Source organism: Callorhinus ursinus, unplaced genomic scaffold (assembly GCF_003265705.2).
Source record: "Callorhinus ursinus isolate GAN/ISIS: 27379988/994484 unplaced genomic scaffold, GSC_fseal_2.0 scaffold3, whole genome shotgun sequence".
Lineage (NCBI taxonomy): Eukaryota > Metazoa > Chordata > Mammalia > Carnivora > Otariidae > Callorhinus > Callorhinus ursinus.
Genome location: NW_027397065.1, coordinates 66027758 through 66050892, shown reverse-complemented (window position 1 = coordinate 66050892; position 23135 = coordinate 66027758). Strand labels below are relative to the sequence as shown.

Genomic DNA, 23135 nt, shown 5'->3' with positions numbered 1-23135 from the left:
AGAAGCCAGACATAAAAGACCACATATTATATATGATTCTATGTTTGTGAAACGTCCAGAATAGGCAGATCCATAGAGCCAGAAAGTAGGTTAGTGATGGCCGGGCTCGGGGGGGACATGGGAAAGGAGTGACTCCTAATGGGTATGTGGATTTTTTTAGGGCAATAAAAATGTTCTGGAATTAGATAGTGATGTTAGTTGCACAACTTTGTGAATATACCGCAAACAATTGAATTGTACACTCTAAGATGGTTTTATGGTATATGAATTACATCTCAATAAAAAGATTAAAATCTCATGTTTTCTCAGTCTTTAATTTGTTTTAATAGAATTATATTTTAGCATTATACATTTGTTTTTAATGGTTTATCAGAGTTTCTCAACCTGGGCACTATTGACATTTTGACATATTGACATTGTAGACATTTTGGACTAGATAATTATCTTGAGCTGTCCCGTGCATTGTAGGTTGTTTAGCAGCATCTCTGGCCTTCACACATTAGATGCCAGTAGAATATGCCCACCACCCACCACCCACCCCGTGAATAATCAAAAATATCTCCAGACATTGCCAAATGTCGCTTCGGTAGGGCAAAATCACCCCAAGTTAAGAACCACTGGTTTATCTTGAGACTTCCTACTAAAAGCCAAGATCCGTGAGGGCTTTGTTTCATTTGCCACGTGTTTCTCAGTGCTTAGAACAGTGTCTGGCACATAAGTGCCCTGGTATCATAGTGTAAATATGAGTGAATTGATATATTTAGCTATAGCAATACTTATAAAAATACACAACTATGGAAATATGAAAACTATCCCATACTCGGGTTAGCTCCAATGCCCGAGAATTATTTAATTTTTTAAATTTTTTTAAAGATTTTATTTATTTATTTGAGAGAGAATGAGAGAGAGCACGAGAAGGAAGAGGGTCAGAGGGAGAAGCAGACTCCCCGCCGAGCAGGGAGCCCAATGTGGGACTCGATCCCGGGACTCCAGGATCATGACCTGAGCCGAAGGCAGTGGCTTAACCAACTGAGCCACCCAGGCGCCCCAGTGCCCGAGAATTAACTTTGTCAAGACTGTTGTGGGGTGAGGGGTGGCATTAACCTATAGTACTTTGCCTCCCCACCCGCCCCCCCACCTCGCCCAGATCTGCAAACTCTCTTTAGAGGTGTTTTCTTTTACTAGCCATCCAGGACACAGGACATTAGAGGCCACCAACCATGCTCTTCATTAGTTGTGTGCTGACTGGGGGCACCGTCTGCTCCTTAAGCCTTTGGTAACCCCAAGGTGCCCACCTGCAATCCAGACGGGGTGGCCGCCAACCCACCAGTCACCTGGATGGCCACCACCTAGGATGCCTACATTTATCAGTCACTGCATAAGAAAAGAAACCTACTCACTGTCATTTACAAATCCAGGTTCTGCCAGTGACTAATCATGTTTTTCCACCCAACCGAACCCAACTTCTCACTTGAGTATCTTATTAAAAGTTGGCCCTGCTTTTTGTTCTCATTCAGAGGCTAAATGCTAATGACTCGCTGCTGCCAAATCCTGCTTTAAGGATTATCACTTCCGTGAAAGGTGCCAGAATGTTAGCAGCTCAAGAGTGAGCTTCAGACAAAGCTAGTCTTGGATGGCTTTTTTTGTCGTCTACAACTTTGTTCCGAGTTTCCATTCCGTGGAGAGGCACATCGGTTTTATTCTTTCCCTTTCCTTCTTCATTTCCTAAGCAGCGTTGGTTCTGATTTAACTTCTGCTAGCCTGTCTTTTCTGAACATTGAAACAAATCCTTTTATTAAGCAACACATCCTGGACTCTCAGCCTTGCCTTCTGTTGGTGAGGCTATAACAATTGGTGGGGTTTTTTTTTGGCGGGGGGGGGCGGCATTTACCATGTGCTTCACATTTTGCTAAGTGCTTTTACATGTAAGTCATTTATTCCTCACAGCCCATTTTACAGATGTGGAAACTGAGGAGATACGGAGACCTCTTGCCCAAGATCACACACTAATAAATGGCAAAGCACAGATTAAAACCCACTTAGTCTGAGCCCTTAAATATTACATGTCTTACCTCCCCAATATCACATTTTTTGGTTATACTTTCTTATCTGACTGCATATATTTGTCATTCCTCTAAGCTTAAGAAAAGCTCTAATGTTAGGGTTTTTTTTTATTTTTCAAAATCATCGCTATTAGGAATTTCTGAAGTTAAAAACCTTAAAATGACTTGTTGTCCGAATTAAATACACAACAATAACAACAATGTCATTTTCCCATCTTGCCCTTCTGCACAATGGCGTTTACTCCACTCCTGATTAAGAACTTCTTTCTAGGGGTGCCTGGGTGGCTCAGTTGGTTAGGCGACTGCCTTTGGCTCAGGTCATGATTCTGGAGTCCCGGGATCGAGTCCAACATCGGGCTCCCTCCTCAGCGGGAAGCCTGCTTCTCCCTCTTACCCTCCCCCTCTCATGTGCTCTCTCTCTCTCTCTCTCTCTCTCATTCTCGCTTTCTCAAATAAATAAATAAATAAATCTATAAAAAAAAAACTTTCTAGGCACAGGGATGGGGGAATGAGAGAAAGAAGACAGGCCTGTATCTTCTAGCCGCTTTCTCTCTGAGGAGGATTAACACGATGACATAGCTCTTTTTGCTGGTCGTTGGTTGCTGTTCAAGTGTAAGGCAACTAGTTCTTAGTGCTGCCGTGTATAAGAGATGGGTTGTTGGGTTGCTGACAGACTCATGTCATTGTCCAATCTGTGCCTTATTTCTCTTGCATTTGTACAGCTTGCATAAAAACAAGACAAAGCTAGGGGCACCTGGCTAGCTTAGTCGGTAGAGCATGTGACTGTTGGTTACCACTGAAGGTGGTGAGTTCAAGCCCCGTGTTAGGCATAGAGATTGCTAATAAAAATAAAAAATAAAATAAAACAAAGCTAAATCAGTACACTGATCATTTTGGTTTTCTTTTATGTGGTAGATGGTTTAGCAAACTCACATTACAGACCCTCTGTCCCAAGTTAGGTAGTAAAGTGATTTTCTGACAAATTCCATGGCAATGACACATTAGATAAAAGATAGGTTATTTTAAGGAGTTAGAGGGGTCAGTAGATACCAAAATAACTACATGTCTTGATGGTTATATTTCCTCTTTCTAAATCTAGCGCATAAATTATTTTATTGTGTAGTATAGGGTAGTATATATTGTATAGAGTCCTATATAGAATATATACAGAGAGAGTATAGAATATGGTATTGAAGATTTTACTAAACCTTCTTTTACTTCCAATTCACTACTGAAGAACCTTGTTATTGCACAGGAAATGTTCATAGAACTTATGAAGGCTTTCCCCGTTTGAGAACCTAGCTGTAGCATGTACAACTGTATGTGCTCATATGTGTTGTGGATAAGGTATTGGTTATTCTTTCAAGACCAAGTCCAGTTTAAAATCTGAATTTTAACATTTCTTTATTGCATGGTGGAGTATTCTGGACTGCATGTGGCTTTCACTCAAGTCCGTTGTTTCTCTGATCCTTTGAGAGGTGTATTCTTGAACCTTTTAAAATGATTCCTACTTTGGCCTAACATTATATTTGAAAACTCTTTTAAAGTCCCATATCATATTCTGCATAACCAAAGTAATTTGGCACATTCTCCCATCAAAGCATTTTAGCCAAAATGCCCAAATATCTTGAGTAGTTAACTACATGTGGGGTGAAACATTTTTTTAAAAGCCCGAATTTGCCCTTGTAAATATTTAATCAAATAATATCCAGAGGAACCTAACAGTTCATCCTGAGGATGACCACACACAGAATACCCTGGTGTCACGGGTATCATTCAAGGTCCCAGTAGGAGACAGCACCCTCAGGATCATTGATGACCCTTTAGGAAAGGAACTATTTACGGATTTGTGGTCAGGATTAAACCAGCAGGGTTGGGAAAGCAGCCCTGGACCAGTAACAGTGGGAATCTGTTTCAACATTCTTTCCCCTCCTTCGTGCCCCTGCCCTCCCAACCTAAAGGGGCATAGAGAGAGAGAGTAGGTCCCAAAACCTAGAGAGAGCTGCAGCTGTAGTTTGGGGCAACCGGCCCCCAGAGCCGTGAACTTCATAGAGGAAGTAGAGGAAGGCCATGACGGCCAGTGTGTGGCCTGGCAGGGAAGGAGTAGAGAGGATAATGCCCTGAACTCTCTCTTCTCATCCTCCTATCTCTTGTAAGTGCCTCCCATTAGTGGAACTCAACCAGAAGGCAGAGGATAAGACAGCCCATTGGATGCAGTTCATAAAAGGTCTGCTTCTGGGGCCACTGACCCAGGGGATAAAAGTGGAAGGCAAATCTGGAGGGGCAAACAGATGATGCACAGCATTAGTAAATATTCCCTAAGAGCAAACTTACATGTCATGTTTCTTGGCTTTGTGTGCATTTCCTGGAAATACAAAATCAGAATGATGATACATAGTGGAATTCCTTGTCTGTCTGGAAAAATGAATTAGAAACTTCTGGCTAAAATGATCAATTCTTCCCTTTTCTGCTTTTCATGCTCATCCCCTTTCTCTGAGAAACACCTTGAAATCATGATAGATATAATTGAATCACAATAATTAATGATTTTACCAGCTAAAAGCATGCAGTATAAAAGTACAAGCATGAATATCTGTCCTTATATAATCTGCTATTTCTAATTATTTGTACTTGGTTCATTTTATCTGTAATGGGTGAGGGCTGAAATTTTAGGTCATATATGAAGATAACATTGTGAAAGGACTCTCATTGTTCTATTTTCTCAGTAGAGCCCAATATTCTGCAGGAGAAGAGGTGGAAGGAAAAAGTTATTCCCTGATCCAAACTGTAATGGGAGAGGGTAAACGAAGACACACACACACACACACACACACACACACCTTATTAAAGCATATGCAGTGAAACCTTAACTAATTGGAGCCCTCAATAAAATGTGTTATAGCCATCAAAGATGGGTTGATAGAAGGGATTTTATTTTATTTTTTAATTTTTTTAAAAGATTTTATTGACAGACATAGCGAGAGAGGGAACACAAATAGGGGGAGTGGGAGAGGGAGAAGCAGGCTTCCCGCGGAGCAGGGAGCCTGATGCAGGGCTCAATCCCAGGACCCTGGGATCATGACCTGAGCCGAAGGCAGATGCTTAACAACTGAGTCACCCAGGTGCCCCGAAGGGCTTTTATTTTAAAAAAGAAATGTCTAAGAAAGGTTCTATCATAGGATTGGATTTTGAACCCAACTTCCTAACACCTCAGTTCTTCTGCCTTGTTACAATTCTTGTTGTTACAATTCTTGTTAATGTTCTAAATAAAGATCCATAGAATAGCATTGCACATTTGTCAGACTCCATCTATCAATATACAGCAGTAACTTATAATAATGCTTCCTTATCATGTGTGTCTGCAATTTCAACCCCCGGAAATGTGTGTAACCCAGAGACACTCCAAGAAGCCTCAGAGTAGAACAAATACAAATAATACATGCACTGAGGGGTTAGTAACTAGAAGGGAAACCTGGAGAGCTTTCTGGAGTGCCAGTAGGAGATACAAGGAGGCCTTTTGGGTCTCTGGCCATGTTCTGTTTCCTTATATGAAGGTAAAGTGGGTATGTTCCATTTGTGGAAATTGAGCAGGCTATATAATTGTGATATGTGAAGTTTTCTTTATATATGTTGTACTTTATTTTTTTTAAAGATTTTTTATTTTATTTATTTATTTGACACAGAGAGAGAGAACACAAGCAGGGGGAACTGCAGGCAGAGGGAGAGGGAGGAACCCAACACAGGGCTTGATCCCAGGACTCCAGGATCATGACCTGAGCCAAAGGCAGACACTTAACCAACTGAGCCACCCAGGCGCCTCCTATATATGTTGTACTTTAACCAGAAGTTATATATCTATACACGTGTGTGTGTGTGTGCGCGCGCGCGTATATGCATGCTAATTACTAATCCTGGTTCTTTTATCTTTGGCATAGGATAGGGCTGTCTTGTCCAGATAGTTTTGATTTAGTTCTCCCCTGGTCAAAGAAGATGGCAGAGTGAACATCTTAGAAGCAAACACACAGACATTAAGAAAAGAAGATAAATATGAATGAATATTAGAGCTTAATAATCTGGGGCTTTTAGATTAATAGCCTTGAAGGCAGAGGTCAATAATTGAGGCTCTTAGTGGTGACTTCATGTCATCAAGGGCAATTAAATTATGTAACATGCACTGTTACTAATGCCGAAAAAATTTTAGAAACCTTCCAGCCAGATCAGTTAAAAGAAACTTTGCTGCTTAAAGGTGAACTTCACTTACTGTAAATTAGTTTAGCCCAACAATGCTGAAAGCAGAGGTAATATTATACTGCCTTTATGGAGGTCCTTTTAGTTGAGTTGTATTTAACCAGAAATTCCATTTATACAAGTTACCACATTCCCAAGTCACTCCATATGATCCAATTTTGACCATACTGTGGAATCACCCACAAAGTCAATTTGGCTGTAAGGAAACATGACACATAAATGGATGCACAAATGCAGAAATAGTTGGTGTGATTAGAGCCAATTAAGCTAAAATAACAGAAGGTTGTTAGAGCTGGAGGAAACATCAGATATCCTCTGATGCAATCCCCACACTTTACAATAAAGGAAATTTAGGCTCAGAGAGGTAAGTTGACTTCCCAAAGATACAGAGCTAAGGTATGGCTGATTTGCAACCAGACCTGACGTGTCCTCCTCTGCTGATCTGTCCACCTTCACTCAGCCTCATGCTTCAGAGCAGAGGAGTGGGGTTTGAATTGGTGTAGGTCTTGGATTTGATATTTTGGTGTGACCCTGGACCCCAGTTATAAGTCCTGTCCTGTGAAAAAAACATAACCTGGGTGTTAATTCACAGGTAAGATGCCGCATGGCAAGTATCCTGAGAAAGCAACTCGCACAAATAGAACTGAGGCAGGGAAAGAAGTGGAAGGCTCATGAACCTCCCTCTATAGGAAGGAGACCTTCCCAAGGTTTTTGGCCTTCTCAGCCTCTGGGCCTGAATGCCCAGTGGAATTGTGCTTTACTTCTGCCCACAGAAGTGCCCTTCACCCTTGGGATCCCCAGGGATGATTGGTATGGCATTTGGATGTCATCCCTTCATTTAATGGCAAGTCTATACATGCCGAGCATGGTTTGATCTCCCCAGTGTCAGGGAATACTGGAGCCCAATTGTGGGCTTTCCTTAATGCTGTTTGCACCTGACCGGGTATAGACACCTGCCGTCTAATGGAGACAGTGATAGGATTCACCTCCAAAAGCTATTAGAATGAAAAGAGATGATGTATAAAAGTGAGAAGATGGTTGGCACACACTAGCCACTAACAAAAGTTGTGTACAACTACTGTTATTCTGCTACAACACAACAGTGCATTTGACACTGATGTTGTCCAAGAACCGTGACCGTTGTTTGACTTAGACTTCTCTTTATAGAGTAAGTTACTTAGAAATAATGGCTTTGGTGAAAGCCCTAGACAACAGAAAAAAATTGATAAATTACTTATTATTTAGGAACTGGTTCTATTTTGGACACTCTTGTTTCTTAAAGAGATGAATGATGTAGTTGGATCTTACCTCTTTCAAGCCTGGTCTGTAGGTTGGAAAACCTAAGATCTAGCTCCCACTCCATTACTTAATAAAAAGTGTCAATGAGCAAATTATCAGACCACTTGGAGCCTCAGCTTCCTCATCTTTAAAACGAGGTTGCTAATAATATCTCCTCAGGTCGTGGAGCTTAAGTGAGAGAAAGTGTACATGAAGAGGCAAAAAGCATCATTGGAGATGAACTCCAAAGAGTGGAAATCTTAAGGCGATTGTGTTTACCTCTTTTTCAGCTTTCATCTTGCTGCTACGAAAGGGCATGTGGAATGCCTCAGGGTCATGGTGACACATGGCGTGGACGTGACTGCCCAAGATACTGCTGGTATGTGGTCTTTATTTCTTAAGTCAATAGGCCAGCACAAGAGTAGGTATCACAAAGGTGAGACATATTCATTGTGGAAAATTTCCAATCTACAGATACGCCAAAAGAAGAACCTAGAATCACCGCTAATGACTAGGCTCTGCCGTGATTTCGTCATTTGTGCCTTTACAAGTGTTTTCATCATGTATGTGGTCAGTCAACTAGAAACTGTATGCTTCTTATTCCATATGTTAAAATACTATTTTCTAAGACTATATGTATGGACCTGGCAATATTTCTTAATTTTTGTTTTTACAAATCATCGTATGAGGTGATGAAATGCAGTGTGTTGTTTAGGAGCTCATTTTGTCAGCCAGCTGAGATGGGCTCTGTAGACAGAAGCCATGATCTTCATCTGGACCAGCTGCCCATGGTTCCCACCCCTTATCATGCTTCAGTGCATCTGAGTCACCTGGGACCTGGAGGTGGGGGAGGGAGGGAAAGAATGGAAGGAAAAAATAAACAGTATAGACACATACAACCCCCACACCTCTATACCACGCCCTGTCTTCTGAGATTCAGATTCCATTGTCTGAAGGTTGCCAGCCAACTGGCAGTTTTTATAAAGTCCCCAGGTGATTCTAATGTGAAGCCAGTGTTGATGACGAACACGGCAAACAGAGAGAGAAGAAAGTGTAGTCCTATCTTTTATGAACATTGTTCTACAGGAAGGAGTCCCTGGGATCTCCAGCCTGAGGTTCTGCCCCTGCTGGCCAGACCAAAGCAATTACTGATGGCTTTTCATTTCTCTGTTGTACTTCAGAACCTATGCCTTCTACAAGGCTTTTGTTAGTTTTTACTGGAATACGAAATCAGTCCATTCCATAGTCTTTATCTAGGCTTTGCATTAATCCATAAAGGATCCCTTTTCCTCCCCCCAACACACTGGCCACCACAGAGTAGTTGTCTTGGACAGGGGAGGTCAGGCAGGTATTGTGAGAATGCTGTTAATACTCAAAATATGGTTGGAGGACCTTGTTTCAGAATTATTTTCAAAAAGTCTGTGGCATTATTTTTTTTAAATCTCAGTGTTAGGGGATCTTTATCCTTTGAGAACAGATTTGTTTTTTTAGGACAGGCCAAAAGCCACTTGAAGTTAAGTCAGGTAACTGAGGTATCAAACTGGTAAAACCATTTTTGGTCAAAAATAGAGAGTGATTGAAGTAACAGAATGCTTTTCCTGAGCAGTACCACAGAAAGCTCCAAAAGAAATACTTTGACAAATGTCAATACCAATGGAAGAATGGTTTCCTTAAGTGACTACCTTAAGGGAAATACTAATTTATGTTGCACTGATTAAAGTCATCCTTAATCCCAAGACCTAGTTATTTTGCTTGTTTTTAAAAGCTTATTGTCATTACCTTAAAAGTCATACCACATACAGGCAAGGGCAGTACGATTGGCTAAAGTACCCTTGATGAGAAGTATGTCATCATAAGTAGATGGAGTTTTCTGTCTAAGAAAGTCCTAATCTAAAGGAATTAGCTTAGAGTGAATAAATTAGATCTATAATACAGATTTGTTTCATTGCATTTGATGTTAAGAAATAGATTAGTCAGGGTCCTGAGATCAAGCCCCATATGGGGCTCCATGCTCAGCGCAGAGTCTGCTTAAGACTCTCTCTCCCTCTCCCACCCCATGCACGTGCTCGCTTGCATGCGCTGTCTCTCAAATAAAGAAATAAATCTTTAAGAAAAGAAATAGTTTAGTCAAGAGTCTAGTTATCTCTATGATAACCAAATATCTCTTCCCCTCTATCTTTTTGTTACAGGGAAAAATATGTTTCTCTAATGCTCATTGTAGAAAATTAAAGAAATACAGAAAACTATAGAGAAGCTAACCAGTGCTTCTGCTCTTTTCTTTTTTTAAGATTTTATTTATTTGAGAGAGAGAGTGCAAGCAGGAGGAGGGGCAGAGGGAGAGAATCCTTAAGCAGATTCCCGGCTGAGCATGGAGCCCATTGTGGGGATCAGTCCTAGGACCCTGAGATCATGACCCGAATCAAAACCAACAGTCAGATGCTTAACCAACCAACTGAGCCACCCAGGCATCCCTACCAATGCTTCTACTCTTAACAAGAAGAGAAAACTTTTACTATTTTGCTACATTTCCTTCCAGATTTTTCCTGGCAGAGTTTTATATAGTTGAGATCACATTATATAATAAAGTCTACAGGCTGCCGCCTTCTTTTTTTTTTTTTTTTTTAATGTTCCACCAGTATCATTTTGGACACTTAAGGCTCTAAGGTTTTTGTGCCACATAACACATTGGGTAGAGTCTGTACTTCCTACCAGAGCCCTAACTCAGTTTTTAAGAGTCTGATGAAGTGTCAGGCCTTGAGACCTGGACACCCCAGTGTAGTGCCCAGTGCCTTGATGGCTGAGATGACACCGCCCTCCAAGAAGCAGCGCCGGAGGGGACACTGCAGACCCATCCTATCTGCTCTCTGTGCCGGTCTGTGGGCACTGCCACACTCCCATTTTTTTTTAACCCTGATTGAAATTGGTGTACTCCATGGCACTATGTGGGCAGAGAACATTGTCCAAACATTCAGTGACATAAAAATGTCTTAGAGATGCCAGTCACTTCTCTCCCCACTAACATTTTTTTAGCAGTGAGGGTAGCACTTTGGTCTTCAGGCTTACTGTTTTACTTTTGTCTGAATGAGGCACTGACTTCTCATGATTTCTTGAAAGCATGCAAAGAGAATGTAGGAACAACAGAAGGAAAAGGCTGCAAGGAAAATGTGCATAGAGATGTTGTGTTACTTAGAACAACAACACTCCTCAGATTTTGTCCTTCACAACAAACAAGGTAAATGCAATGGCTTTTACTGCCCATGCCTGTGTCCTTCCAGTTGCTTTATCACCTACCCCCATCTTTCTCTCTCACGAGAGCGCAGCACAGGGGCACCTGGGGTGATTCAGTCGGTTAAGGGTCTCCTGGGGTCCTGGGATCAAGCCCCTCATCAGGCTCCCTGCTCAGTGGGGTACCTGCTTCTCCCTCTCCCTCTGTGCTCTCTCTCTCTCAAATAAATAAATAAAATCTTTAAAGAAGGAAGGAAGGAGGGAGGGGGGGAAGGAAGGAAGGAAAGAAAGACAGAGACAGAGAAAGGAAGAAAGAAAGAAGGAAGGGAAGGAAGTAAAGGAAGGAAGGAAGGAAGAACAGCACAGTCCCTTAGTCACCAAGCCTCAGTTGACCATCATTCATCCAAAACATCTTTTATGGTGGTTAAGGGATGAATTAAATGGCTCGGCTCTTAGAGGCGTTGTCTTTTTAGTAAACCTACTTAAATATTGCCACATTATTACTGAGGAATGGCCAACCTCAGTCCAAACACCCACTGAGAACTGATACAGAAATCTGTTAACCATATATCATACTGCCCTGTAGAATTTTTGGAAAAAAACTGCTTTCAAAATATACTACACTGACCCTTTTTATTAGATTTATCCACCAAGGCTACAGGATGACTGAACTGGTGTAATTTCCTATTTTTAAAACCAGTGACTAGATTTAAAAAGAGGTTTTGAGAAGCAAAGGGTTTTTAGCATCTATTTTTTTTTCACAACTATCTTTCCTCATGAAATGTTTGGAAGTCTGACCAGAGAATTTTTATGGATGCTTTACAAGCACTCTTATGAGCAAATCACTGTCAGAAGATAAGGCCTTGGGTATGGTTCCAGTACCACAGTCACATCATTTTATTTATTTTTTTAATTATTTTTTAAAGATTTTATTTATTTATTTGACAGAGAAAGACACAGCCAGAGAGGGAACACAAGCAGGGGGAGTGGGAGAGGGAGAAGCAGGCTTCCCGCCGAGCAGGGAGCCCTGTGCGGGGCTCGATTCCAGGACCCCGGGATCACGACCTGAGCCAAAGGCAGATGCTTAATGACTGAGTCACCCGGGCGCCCCGGGTCACATCATTTTAGATGAATGGCCATTGAGGCTTCAGCGCCATGGTCAGTGTGGGCGTCCCAGGGCCCACGACACCGTGAGGGCTCCCTGCATCTGGCTCCTAGATGATCACGATTATTGCTACTTCACCCACAACACCTTTATTATCTTTTACACATGAGACTTTTGAAAAGGTTTCACATCTTTATGTTTTTTACAGTCACCAGGCCGGCTGCTTTCATTGTACAAATCAGAAAAAGAGAACCCAAAGACTGGTAGAAGCTCATGGCTTACGTTTTTGGTTTTGGCGGTTTCCCCCCCATTCCTTACTTGCCTGTCTGCCGACCACCACCACACGGGTGTGTCGTGGTCACATAGGAAAGCCCGCTCCTAAGCCCACAGCGCCATCTCTGAGCTGGACCTACGTTATTTGTCTCGCATCTTTTATTTTGCTTGCTCTGGTTCTTCACTGACGTAGGGATTGGCATTTCTGTCTGTTTCTTTAGAAAGCACTTCTCCCAGATAAATAGTAAAATTGACTTCTAGGCTTTTTTTTGAGAGTGGGGAGTGGTGGTGCCTGCATTTAGCACCCTGGAGGATGAGGCAGGATTGAACAGAAGCATTAACAAAAGATTGAAGAAGACCAAAGAATCTTCTGTTTGTTATCAGGGGTTTTCTGAAGCATCAGCTTTCAGACACCCTCTCTTCGTGAGTGTATACGTTTGGTGCAATGACAGGATACCGGAGTAAGAGTGGCTGAAACAAATAGAATTTTCTCTCTCTCAGTTGAAAGCCCCACCTCGGTGTGGCAGCTCAGCTCCACGCTGTGAGAGATACAGACCCCTGTTGCTCCACCATCCCGGGTGTGGCTGTGGTCCTCATAGCCCAAGGCAGCTTCCCCTGAATCTGCGCCCCAACAGCCACCAGGGGGAGGGGCAGGCACAGCCCACGAATGACACACACTTAGATCTCATTGGACAGAGTGTGTCTGTGGCCACGCTCGACTTTCTGGGAAGCTGGGAACTCTGAGCAGCAACGTGTCCAGTTAAAAATATCGAAGGTTTTGTTACATGAGGAGGTAGGGACAGAGATTGGAGGATAATGTGCATTTTGAATCTCACACCCATATCTTCAATTTTCTCTGATCCCTTTGCACACTTAACCTTCAAAATAAAACGTCTTTTCTCACAGAAGAGAGACTTAGGAGAGTGAGAACTGGGGTATGGAAACATCAGAATGCATAGTCCTCGGAAGGAGGAATGCTTGAGAACCCTTACTTTTCTCTGGGGTTTCTAAGGGCTGGCTTAATTTTTGTTTTGATTTCTAGGTGAACTTCCATTCCTTTATGCCCCCTAATCCCACTCAAATTTGATAGCATGTAAAGACACAAAAGGTAATATCTATCCATCTTAAAACTCAGGCGCTTTAGAGAATGGGTCGTTTAAACTGTAACTGCAAATTATAGCCAATAAAGTGTATTTCATATTTTCATTTAGAACAAAGAAAATGAAAAAATGATTGTATGATTTGTCATACTTTACTTGCTATTGACTTGTGTATGGGTGGTCAGAGGGTCAACCATATACAACCATCAGCATAACCTGGCCGTGAAAATGTTTCAGATGGTATACACATACGCAAAGAAGTCTTTTAATTCCATATGGAATGCTATACAAATCTATACTGGGGGACTAAAGGGTAATTCCATAGCTAATAGTAAAAATGGTGACTATAAATATGTCTTTCATACTTGGATCCTCTCCTGGGGATATAACAAGGTAAATGGACCTGTGCCTCAGCAATGAAAATATGGTGAAAAGATGAGGATTACTATGACTACTGATGTTTAAATATATTTAAAATTATAAATAAGGGGCGCCTGGGTGGCTCAGTCATTAAGCGTCTGCCTTCGGCTCAGGTCATGATCCCAGGGTCCTGGTATCGAGCCCCGCATCGGGCTCCCTGCTCCATGGGAAGCCTGCTTCTCCCTCTCCCACTCCCCCTGCTTGTGTTCCCTCTCTCGCTGTGTCTCCCTCTGTCAAATAAATAAATAAAATCTTTTTAAAAAAAAATTAAAATAAAAATAAAATTATAAATGAGAACCAAATTTATACTTTTATTGTTTAAATATAGTCAGCATTCTGAAACTCTTGATTTTTAAGAAAATATTTTAAATCTTATCTAGTTGAGTATTCTCTTTATTTTTCTAAATGTTTCTATATTATCTAAAACTGATTTTTCAGACTTTGGCCTTGTTAGCCCTATCTCTGACTTTAGTTTCAAAATTTTTCACATATACTTGAAGAGTACATCAAAAATTGCTCTATTAGAAGTTAATTCTTCTCCATTTTATAATCCAGTGATCTTAAAGAATTGAATAAAGGGTTATTGTCTGAGGTAATTGGGGAGGGGGTGTTCCACGGCAAGAATGGCTGGGCCATCCTTTTTACTTTTTATTTTTTTAAGTCCTCTCTCCACCCAGTGGGTGACTCAAAACTCATGACCCCAAGATCAAGAGTCGTATTTTCTACCGACTGAGTCAGCCAGGTGCCCCTGGGCCATCGTTTTTAGACTCCCTTTGATTAATAGGATTTTTATACTACCTGTAATAGCCCACAACTCTTGACTTAGAAATAACACTGGTCTTTTTACTTACAGGCAGAGTTCTGCCAGAATGCACAGAATTAGGGTCGCCATGTTATTTGCTTTTGGGAAATTGTTTCCTGATATTCCAGACAGATCCACAGCTGAATGGGGGCCAGACGTATACACTGTCTCATTACACTGAGAGTCTCTCACTAATATAATGTATTCTCTCCAGAAAATTTTGCATTTGGAAAGAGGATTTTGTTCTAACCTTAGGAGTGAGAGACCTCTTGCTTCAGTATAATGTCCAGGGAATGATGTATTATTTGGATTTTGAGACTATTTGAATGGGCAATACTGTCGCGCTCCTGGTTTAGGAAAACGTCGCATAGGGCCAGGGAATAAAAAGAATTGTGTTTCTTTAGAAACACAGTACTTACTTCCAGGTATGACTAGAACACTTGGAGTGCAATGAAGCCCTGTTGTTTATTTTATGCTGAGTTGTTTAAATCTCCCTACCATCTTATCTCTGGAGAATTGTGTCTTTTTCCAATGGGTGCTCTTTATGTAGAACAGCTTTTGTCCACCGCATAGACGAAAGCTAACAGACTGCATACATGACAAAAACAATCTTCTACCTACAAACGGGATGGCTTCCAAAAGTTCATCTGTAAGGCATTTGTTTAAAACTCGGAATTTGTTTGTCCTTAGAAACACTGGTACAGATGATAGTTGGGGGCAAGGTTAGCCCACCGAAGCCCATTTCATGCATACTGTAACTGAACTCATACTATGATGCAGTATACATCCTGGAAGGAGGGGTTCTCATGCAGTAAAAGGAGGATGAGGAAGAGAAGAGGTTTGTCTTCCTTCTTCCAAGGGTCTCCATTGCCAACCTTCCTCATCCCCATCCATGTGGGAGAGGTTGGAGGGATTCCTGCCTCTCAGTGTTCTGCACCACCTAAACAACCCCCCCCCCCTCACGGATGCCCTTAGAATCCTGTAGTTCAGCTGGTCTCAGAAAAGAAGGAATCTGATCTTCTGACCTCCCATGTGCTTCTGTATAGCTCAATGGGGTCCTAAACCCTCTAATTTGTAAGTATATATTTCCTACTCTAATAATTAAAGATTTACAGTCAGGGGGTGCCTGGGTGGCTCAGTCGGTTAAGTGTCTGCCTTTGGCTCAGGTCATGATCTCCATGTGCTGGTATGGAGCCCCGCATCGGGCTCCCTGCTTAGCGGGGAGTCTGCTTCTCCCTCTGCCCCTCTCCCCCACACTCATGTAAGCACATGTGTGTGTGCTCTCTCTCTTAAATAAAATCTTAAAAAAAAAAGATTTACTTATTTGGCAGAGAGAGACACAGCGAGAGAGGGAACACGGGCAGGGGGAGTGGGAGAGGGAGAAGCAGGCTTCTCGCCAAGCAGGGAGCCCGATGTGGGGCTCGATCCCAGGACCCTGGGATCGCGACCTGAGCTGAAGGCAGATGCTTAACAACTGAGCCACCCAGGCACCCCATGAAGACTATTTCAAAAAGGAGAAATGATATTTGGAGACTGGACCACCATATAAAAGAAATTGTTGTCTCTAAGCCCCGTGGTTCTCCCCGGGGGTGATTTTGCCCCCAAGGAATATCTGGCAACGTCTGGAGACATTTCTGATCATCACAAATGGACATATGATGGGTAGAGGCCAGAGGTACTGCTTATTACCCTAAAATGCATAGGACAACCTCCCTCCCCTCAACACACAGAGCTTAAAGAATCAATAGCGCTGAGGCTGAGAAACCATTTTTGAAGCATGTCCCAAAGTATGGGTTGTTTACAGGTGTTACATTGGGCGTATCTTGGCCAAAAAGTTTGGAAAATGGAGGATTTAGAAGAGTTGACTATGTGTGCTGGGTTGGCCAGCAGTGGTAATTTTGGTTCCTTCCCCCCAGACCTCCTCCCCAGACATTTGGAATGAGCTATACCTTCTAATTCAAATTAACAAGTGTGTATTAAGAACCTACTACGCATCACCAGTGCTGGACTAGAGACACAGCAGGGAATGCATCAGAACTTCCCGTCCTCAATGAGTTCATAGTCTAGTGGGGAAAGAAAAACAATGATCTCCATAAATGTGTGTGTTGTGTGGAGGGGCTGGGGTGGGAAGGGAGTGTGGGAAGGTGCTCAGTGCTGTGAAGAACAGAAGTGAAGCAGGGAGTAAGGATTAAAAAGGTGGCCGAGGAATGGGAATTTTAAAAGGGGAGGTCAGGGGATACCTCATTCCAAAGCACCCTTTCAGCCGCACCTGAGGTGAGCGAGTAAGCCGTGTGGTGATCCGGAGGGAGAGATTCCGGGCTCAGCGCAGAGCAGCTGGGAAGGGCCTTGGGTGGGAGCCTGCTGGGCTGGCAGCCAGGCCTTCTGCCGAGAGGCTGCCCCTCAACCCCTCTTCCATAGAAATTCTGTAGGCCCATTAGACAGTGGAGAGAGTTGGGGCCAGCACGAGGATTTCCTAAAGCTGACCGCTGAGGCATCGGAGTCCTCATGTTGGAGTCACGTTCTATGAAGGGAATGTAAAGAGATGCCACTTAAATAGTGTATTACTGGCTTTACAGCTCTTCCCCTTCTTCCACAGAAGGATTTTGAATATCTGAAAACTCCAGGTGATTTCCAGGCAGGGGCTGGAGCACGTTTGGAGGAGAGGGAAATGAAAGGTCCAACATCGGGATTTAAGTGTGTGGGTGTTCAGAATGTGCTCGCCTGGCCCATGGGCGACCTCTCTTGGGTTCCTGGGCCTGTGGTAGTCGAAGCCTGGTGTGGCTGATGTGGATGCAGGGCATTTGGCATACATACTGACAGTTGCAGAGCTGAGCTGCATGTCTTGAGTCACCTGCAAGCTCCTAGCTAAGATTTCATGGCACCCCAAGAGAAACGGCACTTGGAGTAGACCCCGAATATTACCCAGTGGGCAGGATGCTCTGTGTTCTCCGCTCTTTTGTCACTGAACTTTACAGATAAGAAGCTGAGGTCTTCCCCTCAAGAGTAACAATCCCGTCTTTGTTGGAGAACAGTTTATTTCCTCATAGTTGTCTTCCTTATAGAGATAAGAAAGGGATTTAAAATGTGTGGCCCTTTTTTCTAAAACTTTTTTTTTTTTTCACTCCATTTAGGACACAGTGCTTTGCACCTCGCAGCCAAGAACAGCCACTATGAATGCATCCGGAAGCTCCTTCAGGTAACGTGGAACAACCTAAAATGATAAATTTTTTAAAATGATGTCAAAATTTAAGAATACCCTTATCTGTGAAAGAACAAACACAGGCACACTCCTTTAAATACCATCCCAGAAACTGCATTTCCTAAGAGGCGTCATTCTTTAAATGATAACCAAGGAGAAGATTATTTCCATAGCAATTGCGCTGGTAAGGGAAGAGGGTCCTAATCAGAATTTGGAGTGCCTTCCTGGGATCCAGCCTTTTTCTCTCCTTTATTCAGCTCCTCATTTTCTTTCCTGAAAGACTTGTATCCTTTACATAGTCAGTTTTAAAAACTTTTTCCATGCTGTTGGAGACCCTTATGATACAGGATCTCCAGTACCCTAGTATTCTCTCCTTCTGTCATTGGGAGAACACAACTCTTACCGAGAAACAGAATTTTAACCATTATTTCCTCATGCGTAACTTTTAATGAGCTTTTAGTTCTTGGTTTTTGTTTAAGTTCTTGGTTTTATTCTTTATAATTTCAAGCCAACTCCCGGGTTTGCTTGCCCGCTTATAATGCTCACGTAGGGGGACGACCTCTGTAAATCTTTAAAGATGAATATTTAATGAACTCCTGATAGCAGTCCATACCGTAACATCCAGCTGCTGCCAGTCAAAATGCAAGCTGGTGGTTTTCAGGAACGACACAGAGCAATAACATCTGCGCTTGGAAGACTGTTCTGTAGTGCTCTTGCCTCAGCCTTCCCGAGCAAGCGCTGTGTGGGACCGGCATCTTGCTTTAATTTGGCTTTGCAATTCTAATGCAGAAATGTGGTCACATTCTTCAACTTGTCGTGCTCTGTTGATCACACAGCTTCTTGTCTTCCATTACATGATGCAAGCTACCACCAATGCCGGGAATGCATAACCTTAACGGGTCTTTGAAGTGAAATTCAAGAAAAATAGATCAACATCTGTTGTTGTTATTATTATTATTATTATTATTATTATTATTATTATTATTTATTATGAGGCATCTCTCTGAAAATGGTTAAAATAGAACTTATCTGCCTTCTCTGAGACCCGGCACTCTGGATAAATGACAAATCACTGACTTGTCCCAGTATCCTGCCTCCATGCCCTTGGCCTTACCTTCATTTTTTCTTTAACTTATTTGTATTTTAAATCTCCATTCCCAGTCTGGCTTGGTTATCCAGACTTTGCATCTGGCTCTGATTTTCAGGAAGAATGAACTTGACAAGCTGGAAATCCTCATGGGCAAGGACCAGATATTCTAGCCTCTAATGTAATTTTATATCTGGTTATGCAAATGGATTGGTTTTTCTCTGGAATCTTTGAAGCCTTTAAACACTTCCTTGTGCTATTCTAAAATTAGGCCAAAGCATGGTAAGTCGTAACTTGATCTCCATTCTTCTTACCACTGACGGGCAGACAGACATTTCACTCTAACGTTGCCTGTTCTTGCCTCTAACTTGCAAATTTGCTGTTCTTCTTTCTGAATAGTTGCTAAAACCGGAGGCTTTGATGTCCTACTAATGGGTTGCTTTCCTTGGGTCCTGGACCTCTCTAGCTAATTCTTCACTTGTGTCTTGGCATACCCTGCCCTCTTTGTTGGGACTCTTGTCATCTCCTGCCCTCCCTTACCCTCTGCACTTAATCCCCTGTAGGCTCTCTAGGCCTTTGCTCTTACTGTCTGCTGAAGAGACTTCTCTTCTCCAGTGGCTACCATTTTAAAGTTCTGCCTCCTCAAGGCAGTGAGCACAAAGAGTCTTGTGAGATTCTTCAAGTTCAAATGAACCCTCTCCCTCCCCTAAGAGCCCGCTAGGCCCCCCTGCTTTTAACAAGTGTCCCGTGGGCACCATGCACTGTGTCAAGCATTGAATATATGCTCACGAACAGAGAACAGAGCAGCCCCTATCCTGATGGAGCTGGCCATCTTGTAAACAAATCCGCAAATGCACATTACATATTGCATAACATCATGAAGAAAACTAACAGAGACCTGAGAGAGAGGAGTGTGGGGTGGATATTCAGGGAAGGCCCCATGGAGGAGGTGATATTTCAGCTGCAAATGATGGAAAGAGCCAAGGGGAAAACCTCTCAAGCAGAGAGAAGAGCAAGGAGAGAGGGCCTCCGGTAGGAAAGGCTCTAGTTAAGGAGGAAGGAAAGCCCGGGGCGAAACGAGTGAGGAGGAGAAAGAAGGACATGGAGTGCCAGCCTGTGTGGCATAATAGGCGGACTGTGACTCCTCTAAGCACAGCGTGGAACTGGGGAGGGCTTTCAAGGAATTCAGTTTTAAAAGACCACTCTAGTGCTATAGAGAATAGGGGCAAAAGCAGAGCTGTGGAGACCACTGGGAGGCAGCCACAGCTTGTCTGGGTGAGCAGGTGCTGGCTTAGCTGATGGGGTGATCATGGGGAAAGAGAGTAGAGCAGGTGTATTTAGGACACAGAAATGACCGGGCATGGTGGCGGAGGGGGTGGAGAAGAAATCAGAGATGGCCCAGTGATCTTTAGCTCGTTGGCTAGTTGGGTGATGGTGCTGTTGACAAAGACAGGGAAGCGTCAGGGAGAGGAGACCAGAAGTCTGGGCTGGGCTGCGTTTGAGGTGCCTACGGGGAGCAGGAATGTGAACTAGGCAATGGGTTATCCAGCCTGGCACTCAGAGATGATGTCTGTTGTGTACAGAGAAGAACATGGGCACATCCAGCACATCTGGGTTTGAATCCTGGCGCTGCCACTTCCTGTGACTTGAGTAAATTATTAACTTCTTTGTATCTCAGTTTCCTCAAATGACGGTGGGAGTGATAATAGGATCTATGTAGGGTTGTGAGGAGCCTAAAAACAATTCTTTGAAGAGTGCCCAGCACGTGATAGCTAGTAGGCACTATTGTGGTGGTTATTGTTAAGATTTCCATTTGAGAGTCATTAGCCTCTTGGTGGGTGTGGATGAGATTACCAAGGAAGAGAGCAGCAAGGAACCCCAAGGTTCTGTTTGGCTAATGGAGGGGGGAGTGGCCAGAGCAGGGGCCAGGAAAGCAGGCTAGTGTGGAGCCGAGAGGAAGGAATGTTTGGAGAAGGGGGTGGATTGCTGTAGGGGGAGGACCCAGATGTTTGTTGTTGTGGGAGACATGAAGGTTGTTGGTGACCGACTAGGGCCATCTCTGTGGAGTCTGGAGGACAGCGCGCAGCTGCACTGGGTTTGGAAGTGAATGGGGAGCGAGGAAGCCTGGATTGCACATGGGGGGTTCTTGACAGAAAGTTGGTTTTGTGAAGGGAGATAGAGAATTGGGGCAGGGAATAGGGGGAAAGATGGGATCAAGATGAGAACTCCTAGAGCATGTGTGTTAGCTGGTGGGGATGATCTGCTGGTGATGGGTGCTAGTGTGAGAGAGGACAGGACAGCCAAAGCAACAAAGAGGTGACCTCTTGCCTGGGTCACCATTACTTGGAAATGAGTCTCTTCCCCCCCCCCCCCCCCCAGTGGGCCCCGGAGCGCAGCAATAGGGGCTTATTCCTATTTATACTCTTCCTAATAAGATACATCATAACCTTGCAAGAAAAGGATGAACTGAACAGAACTGAATTTTATTATGTGTATTTATTTATTTTTGTCTTCTAGTCTAAATGCCCAGCCGAAAGCGTTGACAGTTCTGGGAAAACAGCTTTACATTATGCAGGTGACTTCCAGTCTCTTATTTATCTTCTGCCACAAGAAATACTAAATTTTCCTTTTCCTCATTCAAGCCATTTTATTTCTGATGCTGTTTGTCATCATTCCTAGAATTTCCATTTCCCTCAGTTTGCAAAACGTGTGGAGTTTTATCAAAGAACACATCTAGAATTTATCAATTGCCTGCCAAACAGTAAAAATTGTCATGGTTATTGTATTTTAATTAATGTAAGCTTCTTATTTAAGAGGTACTCATAAGCATTTGCAGATTTCATGTGATGTTTGATACAGACTTTTTTGATTTGGGGCTCAAAAGAAACCCCAATTTTATTTATCAGTGTTCTGTTTTACTGTCTGTTGTTATCTGTCACACAGCTCCAAGTAATAGAACGCTGACACTGAACTCAGGAATGATGAGATTTATAAATTCCCGTTAGTGCTCATTGTGGACAAGCTAAGTCCTTACAAAATGCTAAACCAAGTATTTGTATAAGGGCAACTGGCAGCCACTGGCTTTAGGTCTAGAAACATCGAAACTTAATAATAATTGAAAACACCTTACTTAACCTTCCTGATACCATTGCTCTTCGGTGCAACTAGAGTAACATAGGCAAACTGGGTGGGACTGAACGTGTTTGACGTCCCTGCTTGTGTGAACAGTGTTGTGATGGGCTGTGGTGTTTGCTTCCTTCCCCAGCGGCACAAGGCTGCCTGCAAGCCGTGCAGGCTCTTTGCGAGCACAAAAGCCCTATAAACCTCAAGGATTTGGTGAGTATCGGGCGGCTACTAGATGGACACTGGTTTCTAGAGTGCTCTGGGCTACTCCCGAAAGTCACGAAGACATTTAGAGACCTCAGCATTTGGCAAGGCTAGTGATTTCCAGCCTGGGTCCTCTTCTGCCAGATGGATTCAAGTATTCTCTCCACTGGTCCCTGAACCATTAATAAGACATTTTGCAACATGCACTTCCTGATGTGTGTATTTGTTTCTGAGCTTGTCTGCCATCAACCTAAATATTAATAAGGCTGACTTTCTTGATTTTTAGAAATAAGAAGTCTAAATTGAAGTTCTGTTATTTCTGTTCTTTCCCATGTATCATCTTGGGTACTCTTGGTTAGTGTTTCTCAACTTTGAAGACTGCCTCTAGACTATTTTAACCTTGCTGGGCTATTTTGAGAGTAAATGTACATGCCATTCACTCCTGGTTTACAAAGTTAAATTTCCTGCCATAGGATGGGAATTGACATGCATGCATTGTACCTAATGGGGATATTGTTAAGTGAGTATATAGAATCTGAGGATGAATGCCCACTCCCTGAATCTCAGTGCTTTATAACCAGAAAGTATTATAACTTCACAGAGATAACTTTTTAGAAATGCGTCTGAAGTTCTATTTTAAATGGAGACTCAATCTTTAAGCAGTAATTATATTTTTTAAATCCTCATGTTAAATCATTGGCTATATTGTAATTTATTTTTTCCTGTGCCTCTTTGAATACATCTACCTTAAGAATTACTATCAACCCCATTTGTGAGGAATGTTCAAGGAAAAAGCAGAACAAAAGCTTCTCTTTATGGTTTGTATCATTTGAGTTAGGACCTCTTCACCCTAAGATTGTAGAAATAGTCACCTAGGGCGCCTGGGTGGCTCAGTTGGTTAAGCGACTGCCTTCAGCTCAGGTCATGATCCTGGAGTCAGAGGATCGAGTCCTGCATCGGGCTCCCTGCTCGGCGGGGAGTCTGCTTCTCCCTCTGACCCTCTTCCCT

The 23135-nt window shown here is 42.8% G+C and overlaps 1 protein-coding gene across 9 annotated transcripts in view; it reads left to right on the top strand.

Annotated features, from left to right (window-relative positions):
• The window catches only part of RAI14 (retinoic acid induced 14), a 137109-nt gene that overhangs the window by 94648 nt on the left and 19326 nt on the right, over window positions 1-23135 (top strand). For all 9 annotated transcript variants that reach the window (XM_073891042.1, XM_073891041.1, XM_073891040.1 and 6 more), the window contains 4 exons: window positions 7880-7968; window positions 17646-17710; window positions 21318-21375; window positions 22066-22136. In XM_073891042.1, coding sequence (XP_073747143.1) covers window positions 7880-7968; window positions 17646-17710; window positions 21318-21375; window positions 22066-22136 — 283 coding nt within the window. The remainder of the gene's footprint in view (window positions 1-7879; window positions 7969-17645; window positions 17711-21317; window positions 21376-22065; window positions 22137-23135) is intronic.